The sequence below is a fragment of the Amphiprion ocellaris genome, chromosome 7 (genome assembly GCF_022539595.1).
Source record: "Amphiprion ocellaris isolate individual 3 ecotype Okinawa chromosome 7, ASM2253959v1, whole genome shotgun sequence".
Classification (NCBI taxonomy): domain Eukaryota; kingdom Metazoa; phylum Chordata; class Actinopteri; family Pomacentridae; genus Amphiprion; species Amphiprion ocellaris.
In genome coordinates, this window is record NC_072772.1 from 15,560,844 (window position 1) to 15,583,825 (window position 22,982).

Sequence of the window (22,982 nt, forward strand, 5' to 3'; positions counted from 1 at the left end):
GCACATTTTGGTTTCAATTTCTAGCCTTCCTGTACTTCTTATGTTATATTTGTTTTATTTTTGTTTTTGTTTGTAGAGTTGAGAGTTTCTGTGTTTTCTGGTTCATTCGCTATAAGCTGCACTTCTGCACATCAGCCTCTAGATGGACCTTTGGTTACTCTGAAATAAGCTACGCATACAGTATGTTATATGGCTGAGACACCTGCACATTTTATACTGGTTTGCAACCATACAGAGAAGTCATGAACAGTAGTGTGAGACAAGAAGAAGAATCCAAGAATCAACACCGTAAACCTTACTGAAAATATTGTGATCCAACATGTAAAATCGAATGAAGGTACCATAACATAAAACTTTAACTGAAACAGAGACATTACCACTGAGCTACACCAGCACTACACACACACCAACAAACTGGCTCTTTAAACATCACCTACGATGTGTTTTGATTCTGCCTGAGGCAACATTTCTATATATAAATAGTGTGTCATGACAGGCAAATACATAAAGCTATTTGCACTAACCCCAATCATCTTTTTGCATGCAAGGAATCTTGATGTCATCTTTGATTCAGTGCTGAAATAGGATAAACAGATTAATCTGTATTCAAATGGTGCTATTTTTAACTGATATCAATCTTCTGTCTGATTGACACTGTCACTACATGAATTTCCTCAGCATTGGATTACTGTACCTCTCTGTATTTGGCAATCCTCAGTGCTTCATCTGCAGATGATGCAAGATTCCTAACTGGTACCACAAAAATAGAAAGCATCCCACCTGTACTAGCATCCCTGCACATTCTACCTGATCTACTGTCTCTAACTGAAGTCCAAAGAAAGCTTTGGAGTTGTTGGCTTTCTCTGATGATAATTGATCTTATTTTACACTTTTTTTTTTAAAAGAGAGAGAGAGAAAGCTTGAAACAAAAGGTCTCTGTTTCTTTTAAAATTTTATCTTATGCTGGATCACAATGTTTTTTGGTCTCGGATTCATTAGGATTGTTTTGGTGTTTGTTGTCTCACATTACTGTAAGAATGCAGAAGCAGAATTTTCTTCTATTTGCGACAATTAGTAAAAATGTGAAAAAGAAAAAACGAAAAAGCTGTTTTAAAAAAAATCAATAAAATCTCCAATGAAATGAGTTGTAAATAAAAAGTTATCATGGGTGCGTATAATTTTGGGCTTAAGTGTAACTATCATGATATGAAATTTAAATAGAATAAAATGGAAAAGAAGTTCGATGAATTAACAGAAGAATAAATAGAATGAAAAGAATTACAAGTTCTGCAGGCAAACTAAAAATGACAAATTTCTTCACTGATGTACTTGTAAGAAGCAATTTTTGACATTTGCAGCTGATAGATAGATAGATAGATAGATAGATAGATAGATAGATAGATAGATAGATAGATCTTTATTGATCCTACAGCGGGAAAATTTACAGTGTAACAGCAGCAAATAGAATAGAAGAAAAAGGAGCGCAGCACACGGTGCATAGATATAAATATTTTCTTCTTCTAGAAGAAAAAAATACAATATTTACAGCAAAATTCTTATGAAATTGCACAGCATCATTATTTACATTTTTATTGCACAGTTTATGGGTGGGTGAACTGAGCTACTGGGAGCAGGCTTGATTGTAAAGTCTGACTGCAGCAGGAAGGAAGGACCTGTGGTATCTCTCCTTTAGACACCATGGATGAAGCAGTCTGTCACTGAAGGAGCTGCCCAGTGATGCTACTGTTTCCTGCAGGGGGTGGGAGGTGTCCTCCATGATAGACAACAGCTTTGTCATCATCTTCCTGTCTCCCACCACCTCCACAGGATCAAGGGGGCAGCCCAGGACAGAGCTGGCTTTCTGTACCAGTTTGTTTAGTCTCTTCCTGTCTGCAGCCGTGATGCTGCTGCTCCAGCAGACCACTCCATACATGATAGCTGATGCCACCACAGAATCATAAAAGGTCTTCAGAAGTGCTCCCTGCACCCCAAAGGACCTCAGTTTTCTGAGCAGGTGGAGTCTGCTCTGACCTTTCTTATAAAATGCTTTGGTGGTAGTAGTCCAGTCCAATTTCTTTTTTAAGTGAACACCCAGGGCAATTAAACTTTCACTTAACTGGAAGTTTGAATGAATTTAAAGATAAATCTCAGGAAAAAAAAGTCAAATGAATACAACATTTTTTTCTGTATGGTTGCAAATCAGTATAAAATGTGCATGTGTCTCAGCTGTAAGACACTGTACATGAAAGTGAAGCTTGTGTCAGAGTAACCCATGGAGTAACCAAAGGTCCATCTAGAGGCTGATGTGCAGAAGTGCAGCTCCTGGAAGAAGCATTTGTTGAATTTGAACTAGAAAACGTAGAAATGCACAACTCGACAAACACAAAATGCAATATGTGTGGCCAAAACAAACAAACAATAAAAAACAGGATTATGAATCATAAGAAGTTCAGGGACCAATTTATATGAGGTCTGTCTTCAGTAAAAAACTTTCGGTTTGTTTTTTTTTTTGTTAACACTTTTGTGTTGGGATCAATGCATACCCCAGTCAACAGCACACACTTCTACATATGCAGTTTTAATAGATGGAACTATATTTACTTCCCTTTAATTATAATTTCCCACAATGTAGTTTGCTTTACACCAGTGATTTTTCAAAGGCAAGTGAATTAGGCATTGCTGAAATTATGAGATATAAATACAAGACAAATAACATTTATTAGCAGTTACTGAAAATAAAATCATACCAAAATAAAGAAAAATGATTTGAAAAAATGATAACTGAGCACTAATGTGGATTGTACCTTGGATAAAAGCTGTACTTTGTATTAAAGAATGGTAGTTTTTTTTATTGTGTTATGCCCAATGTGCAAATTTACTCAACATTTGTTTGCTTTTTTCACAAGATTTTGATGTTTTACTTTTTACAGTAGTTTTTTCTTGAACAAACAAACTGTTTTGACTTGAAGGTGACTGACAAACATTGCCATACCTAGAGTCATACACTAACGTGGTAAAACACAAGTTGTAGAAGTCATGCAAAACAGGAAAGCATTGCAGAACAACACTGGCTTAAAAACAAGTTGTAGAAAGTAACAATACTGTAAAGGGAAAACACATAAACTTAGTCGCATCACCTCCCTCCACTCTTCTGAAAAAAATATTTAACAAAGAACAAGATTTATGTGTTTTCACAAACTGCAAAAAAAAAAAAAAATCTGGCTTTATGAGAAACTAAGCCATAAAGGAATTTATTTACAGGCGTGTCACTTTCCAAGAGCCCACTGGTGTCCTTCTCATAATATTCCAGTCTGAGCAGCTGGCACCATGTCAGGAGTTCATCTCAACAATACTTTGTCACTATATTTACACAATTTATAAACAACAGCTATTCAAGTCACGCTGAAGAAAAGCCAATAAACAAGCTGTCACACAGCTATTCTTCCACTGATCATGTGGACGTCAGGAGGCTCCACTGAGCCTCTACTGGTTTTACATGCAGGCAGGACAGACGTTAGGAAATATGGACAAAGCCTTCAGAATCCACTTGTTGTACATCATCTCTTTAAAGAAGCAGCCACGGAGCTTTGCACGTTTCTTATTAAAAACTTTATTTGAACATTTTCTTACATCACAAGCAGAAGTTCTCTATGTAAGAATAAATAAATACAAGTTTTGCTGGTAAACTGACACAACAAAATCTGAGAAATTATGAAAAACCATTGTTGGAGGAAATGTGGCATTCAGTACTCGACAGCCTTATTGTCTTCCACACTGCTGTCTTCAGCCTCTTGCTTAACACTGGAGAACAGAGACAGATTGTGGTGGCAGTTATTTATATGTAAAATAATAATCATAATAAATCAGATGCTTTTTGCCAATGAACCATATATGACCAGAAACAGCTCGAGATTTGTTTAGAACGCTTTTACCCAAAGCAATATACATGTGAGAGTAGATACAACACCCCCCTCCCCTCAGGCAGGAGACTAAGGTCCATCCGGACCAGAACCTCCCGCTACATGAACAGCTTCTTCCCCTCTGCCATCAGACTGATGAACACTAGATGACTCTACGTCACACACACGTGCCTATGTTCAGCAGCTCAGCACCGACTCATCAACAATTACCACTGTTTTTTGCACTACAATATTTGCACTACGTGGTGGCCCCCACCACCTGCTGCTACTGGTCACTTTATTCACTTAGTCACTTTTTTGTTGTACAGTGTACTTAGTTGTTAGTTTTTATTATAGTAGATGTTAGCTTTTATTATAGTATTTACTTTATCTTTATCTTTATTTTTATCTTTATTTTTATCTCTACTATTTGTTAAATGTTTAATGTAGCAGCATTGCACCGAGTCAAATTCCTCGTTTGTGAACCTCATGAACAATGGCAATAAAACTCATTCTGATTCTGATTCTGATTCTGATCTAGTCAGGAGAAAACAACCTGGATAAGTGTCATAAAACAAGTTCAAGTGTGTGTTATTAAAACAGAAATTAAATGTGATGTATAATGAGAGCTGCTCCAACAGATCAAACAATACTAAATGTGGATTTTTTTTCTAGACTATTGTTGCACAAAATGTCAGTTTATCCCTAGAAAACCTATATGCTCCAAATTTTGAAATTAAATATTTTAACAACTGCTAAATCAAAAGTCAACACTTTACAGTTCTGATGTTTAACATAGTGTTCATCGCTTTCCTACATGATGCATTGTGTGTGCTTTTGGTTTTTATATCAGCCACATTGTACATTTTGTGACTTAATTCAAATATTTTGAGCTGATTGAAACTGTCTTTATTGTTCAGATTATTAACATCCACCATAACAGCCTGAGAATTAGACTTGATTGAATCTCAATCTGGCATGAAGTCAGAGACTCACATGATCATTATCACATACTAGCTGTAGATGGACAAAAAGTCATTCATTTCAGTACAAATACAGAATTCTGTGCTCGTGTGCTGCTTATCTTACTTCAATGCTTCAAACTTCCTCTGTCTGTAAGAGTCGCTCTTCTTCATCAGGTGGAGAAGCACCATGTCACAGAAGAAGGCTCCCTGTGGATCAAGTTTATTCACACTGTAAAAAATGCTCGTAAATTTTACAGTGAAAAACTGTCAAACCATGACGGTAAAAATCTGTAAACTCTAGAACAGTTCGATGCAGTTTATATAGCACTGGATCACTGTAAATAAATTAATCAGGAGAAAACTGTGTTTTTAAATTAAAAAATACATTTCCTTTCTGTTGCATCATTATTTGGAAGCATACCGTAATATATATAACATCAATACTTTTTGCTTTTATTTCTTGAAAAGAACATCAGTTTTGACAGTGAAATGTACATACTGATAATGGAAACATGGCGTAATATTTACTACAAGCAACATTTTTACATTTATTTCATGTAAAAAATTCAGTGTGTAGCGGTCAAATTGATGTACTTCTGTGTTAATAACGGACATATGGTTCAATATTTATGACCTCTATAACCACAATATTTGCTAAAAATACACATATTAAATGTTAAATACACTAACTGTTGCGCTCAACATGGAAAAATGTTGTAGTATTTATAACAGGTCACACAAACTTTATTTCATGTGGTATTTTCATGTAAATTCTCAAATAAAACTAAAAATTTTTTAAAGGTTGGAACTTTTTCTAACAGTAAAGCATGGAATGAAGTACATTTTTTAACCATAAAATCAACAGCATCAATTCATTTGTTCACCATAAATGAAGAAAGTGTTTTACTGTAATTTTACAGCAGTGTTCTGGCAACCACAGCTGCTGGAATTTTACTGTAAAATTAACTTCTTCTTTTTTTACAGTGCAGTTCTGCGGCTCTCACTGCTTAAAATATACAAAAAAAACAATCCTCTGCAGTTCATTAGAGGTACTTACAGCTCCCATCAACGCCAGTCCTGAGGCAACATTGATGGCTGTTGGGACTATGCTGAACTTTCCAGCCTGTGAATGACAGCGCAAATGTAAGAATTTGAATTTAATTTTTTTTTCCCACAACACGGCAGTTTGAGTGAAGCTACCAATTTTTATATAGCACAATAAAAACAACTTTTACGCTGCTGTTCAGTAAAAAATATGATTGGCATTCCAAGATAGCCTAACAAGTTTAAATATTGGGGTTATGGTGTTATTTATGGTGTGATTTTACCTGACCAATTTACGTATTCTGGATTAAAACTCAACAAGAATGACATAAAATATTACTTTACCAGAATAATGCAGGGATTTACAGTATTATTAAGTTTAATATAGTAGCAACACAGAGCATGTGACTAATGTGCTGCATAAGGCTAACTCTTCTGCCTAGTTGGGCCTCAAAACACAACACTATCAAGATATACAGCTTTTATTCTTATAACACCATAATATTCCTCAGATGTGGAAGTTCACTGAAAAATCATATAGAAATACATTCACTGGAGGGAACAAACTCACAAAGCTAATTGGATTGTATCTTTTTACCAAGAAAGCTGTAGCCTCAAACACACGATCTATCCTAATCCTGTCCTCTTGTTCTTGTGGATGGAGAAAGACCCAAAAAACTTTTGCCAATTTGTCATCATCTGCTAATCTATCCATAAAATTCACTTAAATTGTGTCATATCACAATGCTTTGTCAACATTTCATTCATTCACCCTGTAAATGACATTTTCCTACCTTCCCGTGCACCATGATGTTAAATCGAACACCGTAGACTTTATATAAAGATCGATAGTCTTCTCCAGCAGCATTTTTAAAATACCGAGTGTGTCTGTTGGATGAAAAGGAACATATGGAGGCATGAAAAAGCAACGAAACCATGACAGCTAAAGACTTTCAGGCTCTCTTTTCCTTTCAAACTGCATGCTGTTAATTCTAGATAAAGATAATCACCTGTTAGCGCAGCAGAGCAACAAAGACTAACCTGAAGTTAAACCCCTGTGCGATGGTCTTGTTGGAGAGACTGATGTCCAGGCGAGTAAAGTGATACTCTGGGTGGCACTTAGAGTAACCTTTGTCAAGGTCACAGTTCCACTGGATTGCTATGCCAATGGAGCCACCCTGGAAAACAATACAAAAAACTACTGAGAATGTCTTTTCTTCTAGCTTTTTAGAGGCACTTCCTTAAAATTTGCTTATTTCTGCATTGACAATATTATACAAATTTGTAGCATGCTCTTCTGAGGATGTTTTCTCTGTGCATACAAACAACGTTGTGGAGAAAATATTGTCATGCAAATGTTTGTAGGTAATAAAATAAATCAGATGATGTGGAGTCTAAGAACCGCCATGTAAATCAATAAAATCTTCAAGTATATTAACAAGACAATCAGGTATAGTTTCTGTTCATTATCAGAAAACAAGCTGAATTTCTTTCAGTATGTTATTATGCACTTTGTTCCAGAGAAAGCACTGGTATTAATTTGGTTATGATGGATGGACATTATGATTCATCCATCCATTATCTACACCGCTTAATCCTCATTAGGGTCACGGGGGGCTGGAGTCTATCCCACCTGAAGGCAGGGGACACCCTGGACAGGGCTACACATAAAGACAAAACATCCCATTCACATTCTCACCTCTGGTCATTTTAGAGTTACCAGTACCCTAGAAAGCTGGAGAACCTGGAGAAAACCCATGCATGCACAGGGAGAACATGCAAACTCCATGCAGAAAGATCCCGGGAAGGCTGGGAGGCGAACCGGGGATCTTATAGCTGTAAGGTGAAACTGCTAACCACCAAACCACTGTGCAGTTCATTATGACTCATTGAAATTTAAATGTTAAAAAAAAAAAAAAAAAAAAAAGATTTTATAAGGCTTAGAAATTAGGTTTATTCTAAACAATGGACAAAACTGATCGCATATTTGCTTGTGTGATTAAAAAAAACAAATAGCAAAAAACCCCACAACATATCCATATTGTATGTGGATTGCAACAAGTAATTCCTAATCCTAATATTGGCCATTAAAGATCCCTCGCTAATGTGAATGTAACATGATTAGGGACAAAATTCACAGTTTTGTGCAAAAATGTTTTTTTGCATTCAGAACATTGAGTGGATGCCTAACAGTCCTTTTAGTGTCCTTATTTTACCTTGAATAGCGTTTCTATGATAAGCTTCAGAGGAAGGGTACTAACCAAAAAATGTTTAATTTTCTTACTAAAAAGACAACTTTTGAAGATTGTCACTTAATTTGACCAATTTCAAGCCTTGTATTGTCTTCACACAAGTTTAACAAAATCATCTTTGCATTGACAATGGCAGTGAATTTCTCCTCCTTCACTTTTAATGTCCAGCATGAACAGGCAGGATGATTACAGCAACTAAAGCTGATTCAAGGCCTATATAAGAACCTAACTAATGTTTTAAGACAAATTTGAAAGCTCCAAACTCCAAATGTCTTTTTATTTTACCCTCTCCACTCTTCGCTGACTTTGGCTGGCTGGCTGAAATGGTTGCATGCTGTTGATTTAGTTTTATGCCAGATAATAAACCAACATGGTCCAGTGTATCTTCCAGTAAAATCATGACACTGGGATTAAACTCTGTGTACCGCTCAGCATGAGTCACACAGTGAAGTTTAAGGCATATACTTCAGTAACATTCTCTAACTCTTGACCAAACACAGGAGGAATGTGTAGCACTAACAAACGTGGACATGTCCTGGAAGTTGTATCCAGCTCGCTTGGTGATCTCTCCCAGGCGGAAGATGGGGCAGTAGGGGTGAAGCTTCTCATCATATCTGCATTTCTTCAAATAGGAGTCATCGGTTGTTTCGAGAACGTTGGACCTCAGAGTTAAGAAACACACAGTATTAGAGTGTATATGTAGGAGTATATTGCACACAGAGAACCACACTGTAATGCTGAAGGAGTGGACTTACTTTGAAAACATGAATTTGGGAAATTGGATAAAATTCTTGATGTAGATGGTGAAATTTTCAGCGTTTTTCAGCAAAGGCCCTCTGTAAATGGAATGATAAGAAAATTATGAGGACATCAAAAGTGTGTCAATGCATAGGCACCCAGATAGCTCAGCTGGCTGAGTGGGCGACCCATAAACAGGCTAGAGTCCCCAATGTAGCTGTCCTCGGTTCAAATCCAGCCCATGGCCTTTTACTACATATTCCACCTCCTACACCAGATGATCCAGATGAAGAACTGGAGCTGAGTGGAGAAGGAGAAGAGGATGTTCCAGAGGAGAAGAATGGAGAGATTGTAAACAACCACAGGCATCACATGTCTCCACTACTCTCTTCCCTTTCTTGTTTGGTCCTCTACCTCCATCACCACTCGTCTTTGTGGCCAGTGGTGACATTAGTGGAATCAGATATACAGAGATCGTCACTGCACTAATAATTGAGAAAAAGGCTCAAATTAACCGTCTGAATCCCTGTCTCCTTGAGAGGCATGCTGTTCTCAAAAAAATATCCAAAATTACGTAGTTTATTAGCTAAAAATTGTAAAAGCAACTTTGTGATTGTCCTTGAACTACTCATCTGTAACGTGCCGTGCAGTAGAAAACCAAATCTAAGCTTAAAACTGTGAGACCCGTCATCAGTCACGTTATTTTACATGTCCCAATGTACGAAAAGCTGAAAAAAAAGTCTGTTTTGGTGTTAAAACCTGTGTACGGTACACACACACATTTACACAGTTTACAATCGATATATAATGATCAATAATTTTTACATTTTTTCATGTCCTAAATACTCTTTCATGTGACTATGTTGCTCCTTACTTTGGTTTGAATTGTTTCTCAATTGGACACCAGGCGTAGATTTCACAGCTTCCAGTGGAGTTTTCATCTTTTCTTAAGCATCGACCACTCATGATTCCTAAACAAAATCAGCACAATGAGAAAGAATGGACCATTCAACTTATGACATGTCAAAAGACAAAAATTTTTACTTTCTGCTTCGGATATATCCGTTTCTCCCAAATTTTCACTCAAATCGTGTATTAGAATGATGATTTGAAATTAGCTGTGCTTCTTGCTTACCGTTACCAGCCACTACTGTCTCTCCTTCTGTACAGTCCTCATCGTCTCTGCAGTGGCCACCCAGAACTTTGGGGCTCTGGGAACAAATGGCAGCGGTTTAAGAAGCACTTCAGTCATACCAAAGCATTTCATTACAATGAGAAAATGGATGAAGAAGCATGCAGCAGCCTGCTACACTATAATAACACTTTAGTGAAGCTATGGTTGGCTCAATTTTCATCCCATTTTTGCATAATAAAAAATACTCAGAATAATGTGACATTGTGACTTGATAAGTCAAAATTATGAGCTACTGAGTCTTAATTGTGTAATTGTCAACATTTTAGTACATGATTATACATTTTCCTCTGTTTGCTCCTTATTTTAACTTAATGTTTCATAATTTTTACTTACTCCCTCCTGATTTTGACTTAATGTCAACTTCCTGGCTCATAATTTAGCATTTTAAAAATATGTACTTTTTTAAAATTATACATGGCTTTTCATTTATGTAACACAGGCTTCCAAATACATTACATTGTTTATTTGCTGTTACTTTAGAAAATACATGAAATTAAATGATATGAAATTCTGTTATAGCCAAAATACATATTAATACACAGTTGTTACACAAAAATTTCAGCTTGGATGGTATTTAAAACAGCTGGATCCAGACAAAAATGGCCATAAAATAAAAGTTTTTAGTTCAAGCAGCAGGACTAATATGACAGTAAGTGTAGTTAAGGGCAGTTTATGGGCACGTCTTTGCCTTTTTAGTAAAACAAAAAGAGAAACTGCTTAAACACTTTGATTGTGATTGACGAAGTAATTACAGATGGCACTAAAAGGCTTCCTCTCAAGTGTTGCAGCTTTTAGAGGCAGAGGCTCTGCATTTGAAGGAGCCGAAATATATACGAGAGCAGTTTTGTATGGCTTTGCACAGCTTGTACAGGCCGCCAGACTCCTTGGCTGCTGGCAGACACCAAAGGCAGTTTACATACCAGGAACCCTCTGGAAATTTGTACCTAATGATATAGCTGAGAGAAATGATGAGCAGTGAAATAAATGGATGCACACACACACATATACAGGAAGAAGGTGGAGGTGTCAGCTTTGTTAAAAGTTGAAAATCTTTTGTTATGACTTGGCACTGTGAAGAAAACGCAGACCGCTGTTCTTCTGACTGTGATGGCTGTACCACCAAACCAGCCATGTGAGGAACTACAGATCAACCATCATCCATCTTACTGTTTCACTGCTCAATAGACAGAAAACATTAATGATTCACAAGTTTCTGATATATATAGAGTGAATTTTTTGGGGTCACTGCAGCGTCTAATCTGCAACACATTAAAAAAGAACAACTTAGAATAACTGTGTAGTATGTGACTAGTCTTCTTCATGTTGGAAATTTCAAAATGGCCTTGATTTATGGTGCTACTTAGATGACTGTAATCAACAGATATGACAAAACATCAGATAAGGCAATGTGAAGGTAGAAAAGTATTTCAAATTAAACTCACATACAGCTCAGGTAATTCATACGTATGCCACTATCTTTGAAACATGCCTAGTTTCCAGTGTCAAACAGCGCAGAGTAAATAAAGTAGCTTTAAAATAAACACAGTCTCAAACGGTAAGTCCAGCTGAGCTCTGCAGACAAACACGGCATCTAAAGATCACACAATGCCCTCCGGCTAGATTACAGTTTTAGTAGAAAACTAGCAGCATTATGTCGAACAAGATACGATGTCTGTGTCAAAAAGTGTGTTGCGTTGTGGTAACAGCTGCTTGACAGATGCAAAAAGCAGGAAGTGAGAGGGAGCTTTGTTATTGTCAGTGCCAAACACCAAAAACAGAAACTCCTATTTTCCCTCAGGAGCAAACAAAGTGATTTCCCCGAACAACCTCACTGATAATGCCTAAGGTAATTTAGAAGTGTTTGTTCATGTAACCGCATTGTGTTTGTCTCACAGCAAAACTTTCTGTCATATGACCTGCAACTGCAACTGAAACCAACACACCAAAACCAATGTGATGTGTGCCATACCGTATAACAACTAAAGGCCATTTTCAAATACGGAAATAATGACAGCAAAATATCTTTAAAAAAAAAATCATTTTGGCGGCTCCTTTTACACTCACCTGTGTAAGTGCAGTTGTATCGAGGTTTTTCATGTGAATACCAACATCGTATTCCAACATATAGTCGGTAATATACATTCAAATCTAAATATTCTTACCTCAGCGCAGTACCCAAGCTTCTGGTTCGGTGTCTCTAAGAACCCGGTTATAATAAACAGAACTGCCTCACCCTATATGTGGAGAAAAATCACTGTTTATATTATGTATATATGACATTTGTCTGAGCAAAGTTACTTTAATAAAGAGCTGTGTAGGAGCTATGTAAACCTTTGAACACATAGTGCCCAAAGTTTAGGGGCTTCAAAAGTAGGTGGTCACACACAAGCTCCCAAACAATACAACAGAGACTTGTAAACATCATCCAGACTTGAGGTAAAGGAGTAAAGGATATTTCTCAATCAACTACAAGGCATTTGTGAGCTTTAGATTACACACAGTCGCTAAAGAAACGGTTAGCTACCAGTTCTTTTAATACTGAGGAAAACCTACTCAAATGAATCCAGACATAATGTTCCTCCCTACCAACCTGCTTTATGTGATTTCTCCATTCGTTTTTCTTTTTTTTGCCCATTTGTTAACAACCTTCAGCCTGATAGAAAGCCTTTAAATACATGTTCTTACATTTTGGGAAATACTACATTTACTTGACAGAGGTTTTCTATCTGTAGACTAACTGAGCAGCTGAACTCAGACTAAAACTGATTAAAGGGGACAACAGTTAGCAGTCAGACCTGACTCATCCCTGTGTCCTGTAATGTCGGAGAGGTGCTTTTTCAATGGCCAGGAAGTAAAAGATGAATGTGTTTAAAGTCTTACCCAACACCAAAACACTGCACAATTGTTTGTAATAGACTCAGCCATGACTTTACAAATGTGGAAATTTATTATGATGGCGGCTATTTTATCACAATGCACCGACAAACAGATGCTGGGAAGTTCAGGTATAAAGTTGCCTGATGTCCTCTCAAGTAACTCTAAGCAAGAAAGCAAGTGAGTGCTTCCTAAAATGTCAAACTACAGCTTCAACACAGCTGTCTGACTGTATTTTAGTGTTCACATTTTGTCTTCTTGTCAACTTTCACTCGTGTCTAAACAGACGTACAGAGCAAATGCCTAAAATGTTTTCCGAACTTAAGAGTCTTATTTAATTTAAAAAAAACACAATTTTCCGAAAATGAAACCACTAAATGCATGATTATGCAACTGCCACATGGCATGTGAGTGTTTTTACCTGTGGTGGGATTACATAGTCCTGTGGGCCCCACACCATCAAACCAGACTCAGTGGTGTTTGTCACTGCGACTCCTTTCACTTTAGTTATAACAGAGCTCTGGATGGCCTCATCTGTCTCCTGGTAGCCTTTCTTGTTTACGAAAACCCACCTTGAAAGAACCACACAAGGGAGAAAAAGCATTATTCTCAAAACTCTGCAATAAAAGACTTGCATTTGTTTTGTGTAATTTACATATGATAAAAAATATGTAGTTTTTTTAAAACTCTTACATTGATTGTATTTTATGCCTGTTTCTATGTCTTTCATTATAACGCATAATGTGACTTCTGTTCTTTCATCAGTCTTTGGTATGTAAACAACGTTTTAACTTGCCAACATGCAGATATCTTGAAGACAGTTAGTTGCAGTCACCAATGCTGTTATAAGCCTATTTCTATTTTTGATTTGCCCCGAACAAATAACTTACAAGGGACTACACAAAGTCCTCACTGATCATTTCTATAATAAGAGGATTGTTTGCATTTTAAAGTCATATAACATACAGAATGAGGTAAAACTTTACAGCCTAATCCTCTGGGATGAATACAGTTTTATCTTATGTCTTAATTTACTTACCCTATAATGTATCCGATGATAGATAACTGAATAAGTCTGTACAAAACTCCAACTTTCTTATTTTTTGCGACAATGAATTTTTCCGTTTTGTAGTCAAGTAAGGCTAAGAAACGTCCTTTCCAGAAGCTCCTGGCCATCATGCAGCTGCCCGTGGACAGTTGGATGTCAGTGCGTAGTGAGTGGGATGGTGGTTGACTCGCACACAGCCAGAGGAAAGTTTCAGTACAGCCTCTCACAGTAAACAGCCTGCAGGAGGAGAACACACACTTCCTCCACTGCCTCTTCTCCAAGTGACTGCTCAGCCACCATCATGATTTTTGTTAGTGTAGTCTTGTTTTCTGATAAATTATGCACACTGCTATCTAATATACAACCCTTGGAAAGTTTTTCCTTTTATTGATTTGCAGTGTTGAGTCATGATCATTTTCAGTAGGCTTTTTGAGATTCTTTTGTAAAGATGACAGCAGATTTCTTCAATATAAAGAAATAGAAAATAAAATGTAGAATACGTGATTACATGAGCATACTCCCCCTTTAAAAAGACTCACCTAATTCGACACAGGTGCAGCCAACTGGTGCTACAAGGCCTGTGGGAGACTTTGAAGTCAACTGGAAGAAGGTTCTTTAGTTTGATGAGACCAAAACTGAGCTTTCTGACCATAAGACTAGACACTATATTTGGTGGACACAAAACACATCATCACAAATACACCATTCCCATCTTGAAGCATGGTGGTGGCAGCATCATGACTGATGTTGCTCAGCAGCAAGCCCCAGAAGGCCTTTAAAGACAGAGGGTAAAATGAATGCAGCAGAATATAGGAAAATAATTGACAGCCATGTAGTCTGTAGAAGATTGTTTTCTACTAAGACAATGACTCGAAGCTTACAGCCAAAGCTACACAGAAATGGTTCAAAGACAGCAAGGTGAATGTTGTAGAGCGGAGATTGTGGTGGTCACACAGTCTCCACTCCTTTCAGTGTGGCTGACTGCCAGGGCCAGGGTGAAAAGGTGATCTGCTGGAGCCCTGCTGTACTTATAATTATCAATCCCCTCTGGTTGTGTTTGAGCCGTATCCTCGTGGCTCACATACTCCGTCGTTGGGTATGTATTTGGTTCTCCCCACCCGATTAGGCTGGCCTTATTTAATTAATTCATTTAACTTTAGGTTTATTTCTTTTGTATTGGCAGCCTGGCGTAACAACCCACTACCACCACTCCAAGCCGCACTGCTGTTTTGGTTTTCCTTGTTTTTCTGTATTGCTTTGTTCTTTTTGTTTGCTTGCTGCTGGTTCGGCACAAACTCGTCTTGGCCCAGCATGGCTGAGTGCCGCCTGGGCCACGCTCTGCAGAGGCCGATCGTGTCACTGGTTGTTTTGGAACCTGGATGGTCTAGGCCCAGTCACGCGGATGTCATGGACAGCGGTGCTTCCCCCCCACCCGGGCAGGCTCATCGGCTTCTGTCTCTCTCCCTCTGCGTGGCTGGTGATCAGCGCACCCACCTGAGACACATCATCATCACCAGCTCGTTAAAAGAGAGCCCCACACAGGTTTGAGGTGTGGGATCGTACTGTTGGCACCAGCAGTTCAAGAGCAGCACCGCTGGCGTGGAGCAAGGGGACTGTGAGCTTGAATGACTGAGATCTATTTTGAGTCTGCCTACGGGACTGAATGCCAGAGCTGCCAGCCTCCTCTTGTGGAACCTCCCGACAGAGGTATTTGACCCGCATTGTCAACAGTAGCAGTGCCAGTATTAGCAGTAGTAGTTAGTGTACTACCACTACTACTAGTAGTAGTCACATTGCTATTACTACCGCCAATACTACCAATAGTAGTTATAAAGCCTAACTCATGTATATCCAGATTACCATCTATATTCTTCCTCCAAACCCATTTTATGATTGGGATTACAGGCAGTTCTTTAGGTCTGCTCTCAAATAATTGAAATGTTACTAAACAAGGTTATACTTAACAAATTAAATAGCTCTGGTCTCCAGTATATTGGCGAATTCGGTTCTTTGTACTTAATTTAATAGCATGATTTCTTTTTAATATGTTGTGTACAGACTTAATTACTTCTCTGTCTACTTTTCTTACTCCATGTAGTTTTCCCAGAGACTATGGGTTGAGGAGGAATTGGAAGTTTGTCGGCTTAGACCTGGTGTCATTCCATCAGTGTTAAACTTCCCGGCTCATCTTGGAAGAGTACGTGCCAGAAAGACCACGACCAAGCAGCCTTGAGATCTTAGGCAGCATCTCCCTCAGGTGGGTGTTGACGGTGTTCACAGTCAGGTCTGTGGTAATCCCGTCAAAAAACAAAACAGAAAAAAATCTAGATTATAAATCAACATGTAACCAAAGCACTCTGTGTATAACGCCATAGTATAGGATGTAGTTCAGAAAACGTCAAAGTATAGTATGCTTTACTTAAGAATAACATAGTACAGCATGTTGGCAAGAAAAAAAAACAAAACATAGATTATTATGTGGTTCAAACTGTTCGAATTCTTATATGTTGCTAAAACAAAAAAAACTAAAACAAAAAAAACGTCACAGTAAGCTCATTCTCAAGTCTTATCTGAACTGTCCTCTTTTGTTTGAACTTTCCCTAAACTTAGGAGTTAATGACAGAGCAGCACATCCAGACTCAGTCTCATTTATGTAGAGATTAAACTTCAATGTCATTCATTGATGTTAAAGTGCAGTTTTTCAAATGTTTGTTGCACATGCTCCCAACCAAACCAGTCCAGGTGGAAGACGATGTGAAGAGAAAGCTCCAGAGGATGAATATCACACATTTACGTTGGAAATAAATGTCCTTCAATTAGACATTGTCATGCAAAAGTTGGATTTCCCTTTGATGATGTTCAAATCTTTGTTGAGTGTTTTGTTGATGCTGGTTTCTAAATGTTTTCTGACACTCGGCCCCAAAGATTAAAACCTTCTACGGCTCACAAGCTGCAACAATTCACACATTATCAACTATCTTTCTGACTAAACTAAGATAAAAAGTGAAAAACTGCCTGATTCCTGCATCATGAATGTAAGTCTTTTTGGTTTTTATGACAGTAAACTGAATATATTGGGTTTGACATTTTATAAACCAAAACAAGAAATGAATTACTGCAGAAAACAATCAACAGATTAATAGACAAAGAAAATGTGTTTTCCAACATATATGGCTGAATTACTCCAACATTACAAGATACATACAATTTGAATTCAATTTTATGTATATAACGCCAAATACAGGTCAAATTGTCTCAAGACACTTTATTTTTATATTTTTTGTCATATTTAAAATTTGACAAAGTAAGAAATTTAAACCTATTGACTAATCCATTTTATTATATGGTTTTTAAGAGACTAATCGACAACTAAAATAACTTTCTCCACTAAAAGGGGGCAGTGGTGGCGCAACGGTTAAGTCTCTGGACTACTGATCAGAAGGTCAGAGGTTCAAGCCGTGATGTGGCCACTGTTGGGCCCTTGAGCAAGGCCCGTAACCCTTCCTGCTCCAGGGGCATTATACTGCGGCTGACCCGTCGCTCTGACTCCCCCAATTGGGGAGAGATGCGAAAATCAGAATTTCCCCTCGTGGGATTAATAAGGGATAATAAATAAATAAATAAATAAAACTAATAAACATGAGGTCAAATAGAAGGAACAGTTTTAAATACTGCAGTCCCACGACGACAAAAACTAAATCTGCTGGTGGATTCCATTAAAGTCCTAATAAATGATAATAAAGTGTGATACTAAAGGTTTGTGGTGCTAAAAATCTCCAAGTAAAGATATCAAGTTGAACATCTGGATGGAGGTTGATAAAATTTGACCTCCCTTCATTTCTCTGGAGCCGACTCCATGGATTTTATGGATGGTGGTTAAAGAGCTGCTCTTCTAGTGGTCTTCCTTCTCGTCGCTGTGAAAAGTCAGTCCATCCTGACTGACTTCAACACCTCTTCATGACAGCTTGTTCTGCTTCCGACCTCGTGGCAACTCCAGAAACTCGGGAAAACCCATGGAGACTCGAAGAACTCATGGAGACTCAAAGAACTCGTCGGGCGGGGGAAGGTGTGGTGGGGGGAGGTGGGGGAGTAGAGGGGGGAGGCCGCCACCCACTTCCCCGCCTACTCTCTGCCCTGACTCCACCCAGACTCCGCCTTGGCTCCACCCATGTGGTCACTTTATTAACTACGATGCCAAAGGGATGTCGCATTTACTTCTTTTCATCTGATCTGTAGCTCAGTGAGTTAAGGACTTACTTGTAGAGCTGCAGGTCGCTGGTTCAAGACCAGACCTTCCTTAAATTTTATCAAAATCCTGACAAAGACAAACCAAGAAAAATGCCAGTTGTGGGTCTTGAACCTACTACCTTCCACTTGGTAGTCTCTCTTCTTATCCCCTGAGCTATTCGCGCAGATACTAACTCTGCTTTTTTTTGCGCATTTATCATCTATTTTTTTGCCATTTTCGATTTTTTTTTAACTTGAGTCTCGACTCGACCGTTTTTCTCAGGAGGTTGGACTTCAGCCTTTGTGCTGGAGGGTTGAACCCTCAGTTCCAAGACTTTCAAAGCCTCCAGACCTCCCGAGTCCTCAGGACCTGAGCTTTCACACCTTCTGAGGGCTGAAATTTTCTAAGTCCCACAGTAGTTCTCTGTTAGACTGAACTTCCAGACAGTCCAAGGTCTGATATCTTCTAAGTTCCTGAGTACTTCTCTGTTAGTTTGAACCTTCAGACAGTCTGAGGACTGAAATTTTAAAAGTTTCTCAGTACTTCTCTGTTAGTTGGAACTTTCTGGTTAACAGAAGCCTTAAAACTTGTGACCATGAGTCTTCATTTCACATTTAGACCATCCATCTGAGTTCTTCTCAGACCTTCACCTGTGGGTTTTTTAGAAATCCTCAACAAACTTTGATTCTCTTCACTGAACAGTAAAGTTTGTGGAGATCAGAAGGTAACATTAGTTTGATAAATACCTTCAACTACTAGTAGACTTTTTCTGGAAAGCAGTTTTCTGAAATGAGTTCTTAGTAAATCTATCCACAATCAAACCAAGAACATAGAAAGAGGAAATGTTTGAAGAAACAACTTGATGTTTTCGTTTCAGACTAGAAAACACTTTAATACTTTTATCTGTTTTTGCTCTTTTTGATCGTTTTATTGTCTCTTCTGTTTAATTTGATCTTCTAAAATCTAACTGGTGTCTTTTGAAATGTTTCGTCTTTAGTTTGATTCTTCTTAAACGTTTAGTTTTGCTCTTTTCTCACCTTTTATTCTTTTCTAATGTCTGATTTGATTTCCAAATATTTTGTCTTTTTAATGTTTAATTGCTTTTTCAAATGTTTTATTGGCTTGTTTGAGTTTCTTTTTCTTTCCCAATATTTAATGTTTCGATTAAATCTTTGTTTTTCTTTTTAAATGTTTTACCACCTTTTAATGTTTAATTTTCTTTTTAAATGCTTCATTGTATTTTCTATTTAATTCCTATTTGAAGTTTTATTGTCTTTAAGATGTAATTTTCTAATTAAACATTTAATTTTTTAATTAAATGTTTAGTTTGTTTTTTTGGCCTTTTTATTGGATAGACATAGTGAGAGAGAGTCAGGGGGAAGACATGCAGCAAAGGGCCGCACGCGGGAATCGAACCCAGGCCGCTGCGTCGGGGACCCTGTACATGGGTCACCCGCTTAGCCTGTTGAGCTATACGGGTACCTATGTTTTGTCTTTTTAAAGGTTTAATAATCCAATTAAATGTTTTGCGTTTTTTAAAATGTTTGACATTCTTCTTGTTGAATTGTATTCTTTAAGTGTTTAATTCTGGGAAATATTGTATCTGTAATTTTGAATATTTGTATTTTAAAAATATTGTTTCATTTCATAACGACACGTATTGTATCTTGTTGAATGATCTCATTCAATATTTTGTCTGTTTAATATAATTTAATGTAATTTAATGTTTAACTCTATTAAACAGACAAAAATATTGAATGAGATCATTCAACAAGATACAATACATGTCATAATGAAATTAAACAAAACTTTTAAAATACAAATATTAAAAATTACAGATAAAATATTTTCCATAATTAAACATTTAAAAAATACAATTCAACAAGAAGAATATTAAACATTTTTAAAAATGCAAAACATTTAATTAGATTATTAAACCTTTAAAAAGACAAAACATTTAATAAAAAATTAAATGTTTAATTAGAAAATTACATCTTAAAGACTATAAAACTTCAAATAGGAATTAAACAGAAAATACAATGAAGCATTTAAAAAGAGAACTAAACATTAAGAGGTGGTATATGTATATATAATTTAATTGTATTTAATGTTTAACTCTATTAAACAGACAAAATATTGAATTAGATAATTCAACAAGATACAATACATGTCATAATGAAATTAAACAAAACTTTTAAAATACAAATATTAAAAATTACAGATAAAATATTTTCCATAATTAAACATTTAAAAAATACAATTCAACAAGAAGAATATTAAACATTTTTAAAAATGCAAAACATTTAATTAGATTATTAAACCTTTAAAAAGACAAAACATTTAATAAAAAATTAAATGTTTAATTAGAAAATTACATCTTAAATTTCTTAAATCTTTTTAATAATAAAACTTTTAAAAAGTTTTATTGTATTAATTTTTTTCCTTTGATTTAATTGCTTTTTGTTATGTAGTTTATTTCTTTAATCTTCTTTTTCTGTCAAGATTTTAAGCCCAACCTTAAAAATGAAATAAACCCTTAAATCACAGTGAAAATACTTCTGTTGTCACAATCATGAGTTAGTCATTTATTCAGTTTATCAATTCAACTTTATTTGTTTAGCACCTTTTACACAGATGACAAAACTAAACAAGCAAAGAGAAAAAACTATGCTAAAACTATGATTAAAACTCAACATTAAAAAAACAAACAAAAAAAAAGATTTAACATGGTAATAAAATATGTTGTGTCCAGGGGATGGAGGGAGTTTATTGAAGTCTTCTTGGGCTCACATGGTAAATCATTTAAAATATAAACTTGATATTCAGTCTAAGGAAACTGCAGAGCAACAGAAGAACCAACAATATCTCCTGTTTTCTCCTTTAATGAGTCGACTCTTCTTGTGCTTTCAGACCAAAGAACTACAGACTCTTCACAACCTGCTCAAACTCTTGGTACAGGACCTCACCACACGGGTCAAGAAGGTTTCCATCTCATTTCTCCTCAGAAGCTCACCTTCTCCTGCTCAAACTGCTGACAAATGTTTCTGCTGCTCTAAAGTCTGGTCTCCAGAACTTCCTAAAAACTCTCAAAGTCTCTTCTGCTGCAGGTTGCTTTGTAGAACTGTTGCAGAAAACCTCACTAAACCACATGGAGGGGCCTCAAGATAGTCGTCCAAATGAAATCGTACAAAAAACAAACTAGCACAACCCAAACGCTAAAGTCTCCTGCAGCCTACCAGAGAACCTCTGAGAACAGAGAATCAGGACAGGAACTCTTACCTTCTGGACAACCAACATTGGTTCTCAAACAAGAATACAGAATGTGTCTGACCAAAAACCTCTAAAGACTCACTACAGCCAAGATAAAGACACAACTCAGCTGCACCAAATCCACTAATCATTGCACACATTAGCACCATGTGCTAACTGTGGCTAAAGAACCTCATTTACCAAGACAACTATCCAATACAAAGCCCTAAAGCACACCAAGAAACACATTAAAGACAATTTTACTGCTGGAAGCTGTAAGCCAACGCCTAAAGAACAAGCTAAAGCAACGGAGCCAAACCCGGTTCAGTGGTCAAGAGAAGCAGAGGAAATGTTTGTCTGCAGCTAAATAAAGCAGGAAGACACTGAGCTGCTCAGGTGTTCCTGATAACACTGAGCAGCTGCTCAGGTGTTCCTGATAACACCAAGCAGCCACCTGGACAGCCAATAGGAACACAGCTTACTGGAAGTCCAGAGGGCTGGGTTAGTGAAGGAAATTTAATTTAAAGTTGAAGCAGAAAGTTAATAAAGAAAGTTGAAAACCAGCTTCTGATACCTGAAATCTCTGAGTTTTCACACAAAGAACACCTGAACATGTCAAACTGGTTCCATAGTAGAACACTCATTGTAAAAACGTCATAGTATGGTGTGTTGCTCAAAAAACATTACGACCCGGCTGTCAGGGGACAAACATGTAAGAAACATGAGAACAGAGAGAACCCAACCAGTAGGTCACAGTTTATCATCCCCCAATCATCTCCTGAAGTCCATATGGTGAGAGACATCAGTATCTGGTTGTTAATTTACCAGAGGATGCTTATAATCATGCTGATGTGGTCTGTACTCTACAGTATTTTAGTGACTCAATAAATGCCTAAGTCAACCCGCCCGGCCAGCAGGCAGATGGGTCCCCCCACATTAGAGCCGGGTTCTGCTCGAGGTTTTTTTTCCCTGTTAAAAGGGTGTTTTCCTTGCCCCTGTCGCCTTTTGGCTTGCTCTGGGGGTCAGGCATATGGGTTCTGTAAAGCGTCTCGAGACAATTTGACTGTAATTGGCGCTATATAAATAAAATTGAATTGAATTGAATTGTTTTTTTTAAAAATGCTTTTTAGTTTTTAATAAACATTTAATAGCCTTTATGTAATCAATAAATGGCCTTTGCCTATCTTAAGAAAAATTCACTCAGAACTCTGATATGTTAACAGTACTAAATAAATCAATAAATCAGGTCCCCCAGGAAGAGCTGGAAAGTGTTGTTAGAGGGAGGAACGTCTGGAGTGACCCGCTTCGCCTGCTGCTTCCGCGACCCGGCCCCGGATAAGCGGAAGCCAACGGATGGATGGATGGATTTAATGATGTTGATGTAAGGCAGTAACTGAAACACGCCGCTAGGTGGTGCTGTAGCACTGCATGTTGTTTGGCTGAGCCAAGGATTTCTAGCGATTTGTCCTTTCCAGGGCACCGTAGTTTAC

The 22,982-nt window shown here is 37.3% G+C and overlaps 1 protein-coding gene across 1 annotated transcript; it reads right to left on the bottom strand.

The window, feature by feature from the left end:
• Window positions 1–3,561: 3,561 nt before the first annotated feature.
• On the bottom strand, window positions 3,562–14,207 carry LOC111566097 (P2X purinoceptor 5-like). Its single transcript, XM_023266498.3, has 12 exons — window positions 14,007–14,207; window positions 13,389–13,539; window positions 12,256–12,327; window positions 10,034–10,109; window positions 9,773–9,869; window positions 8,916–8,996; window positions 8,681–8,822; window positions 6,950–7,086; window positions 6,703–6,796; window positions 5,922–5,987; window positions 4,989–5,071; window positions 3,562–3,801 (listed from the first exon to the last, which is right to left on the bottom strand). Exons 1-12 carry the CDS (start codon window positions 14,144–14,146, stop codon window positions 3,744–3,746), a joined length of 1,197 nt encoding a protein of 398 aa, XP_023122266.2. The 5' UTR covers window positions 14,147–14,207; the 3' UTR covers window positions 3,562–3,743.
• Window positions 14,208–22,982: the final 8,775 nt, after the last annotated feature.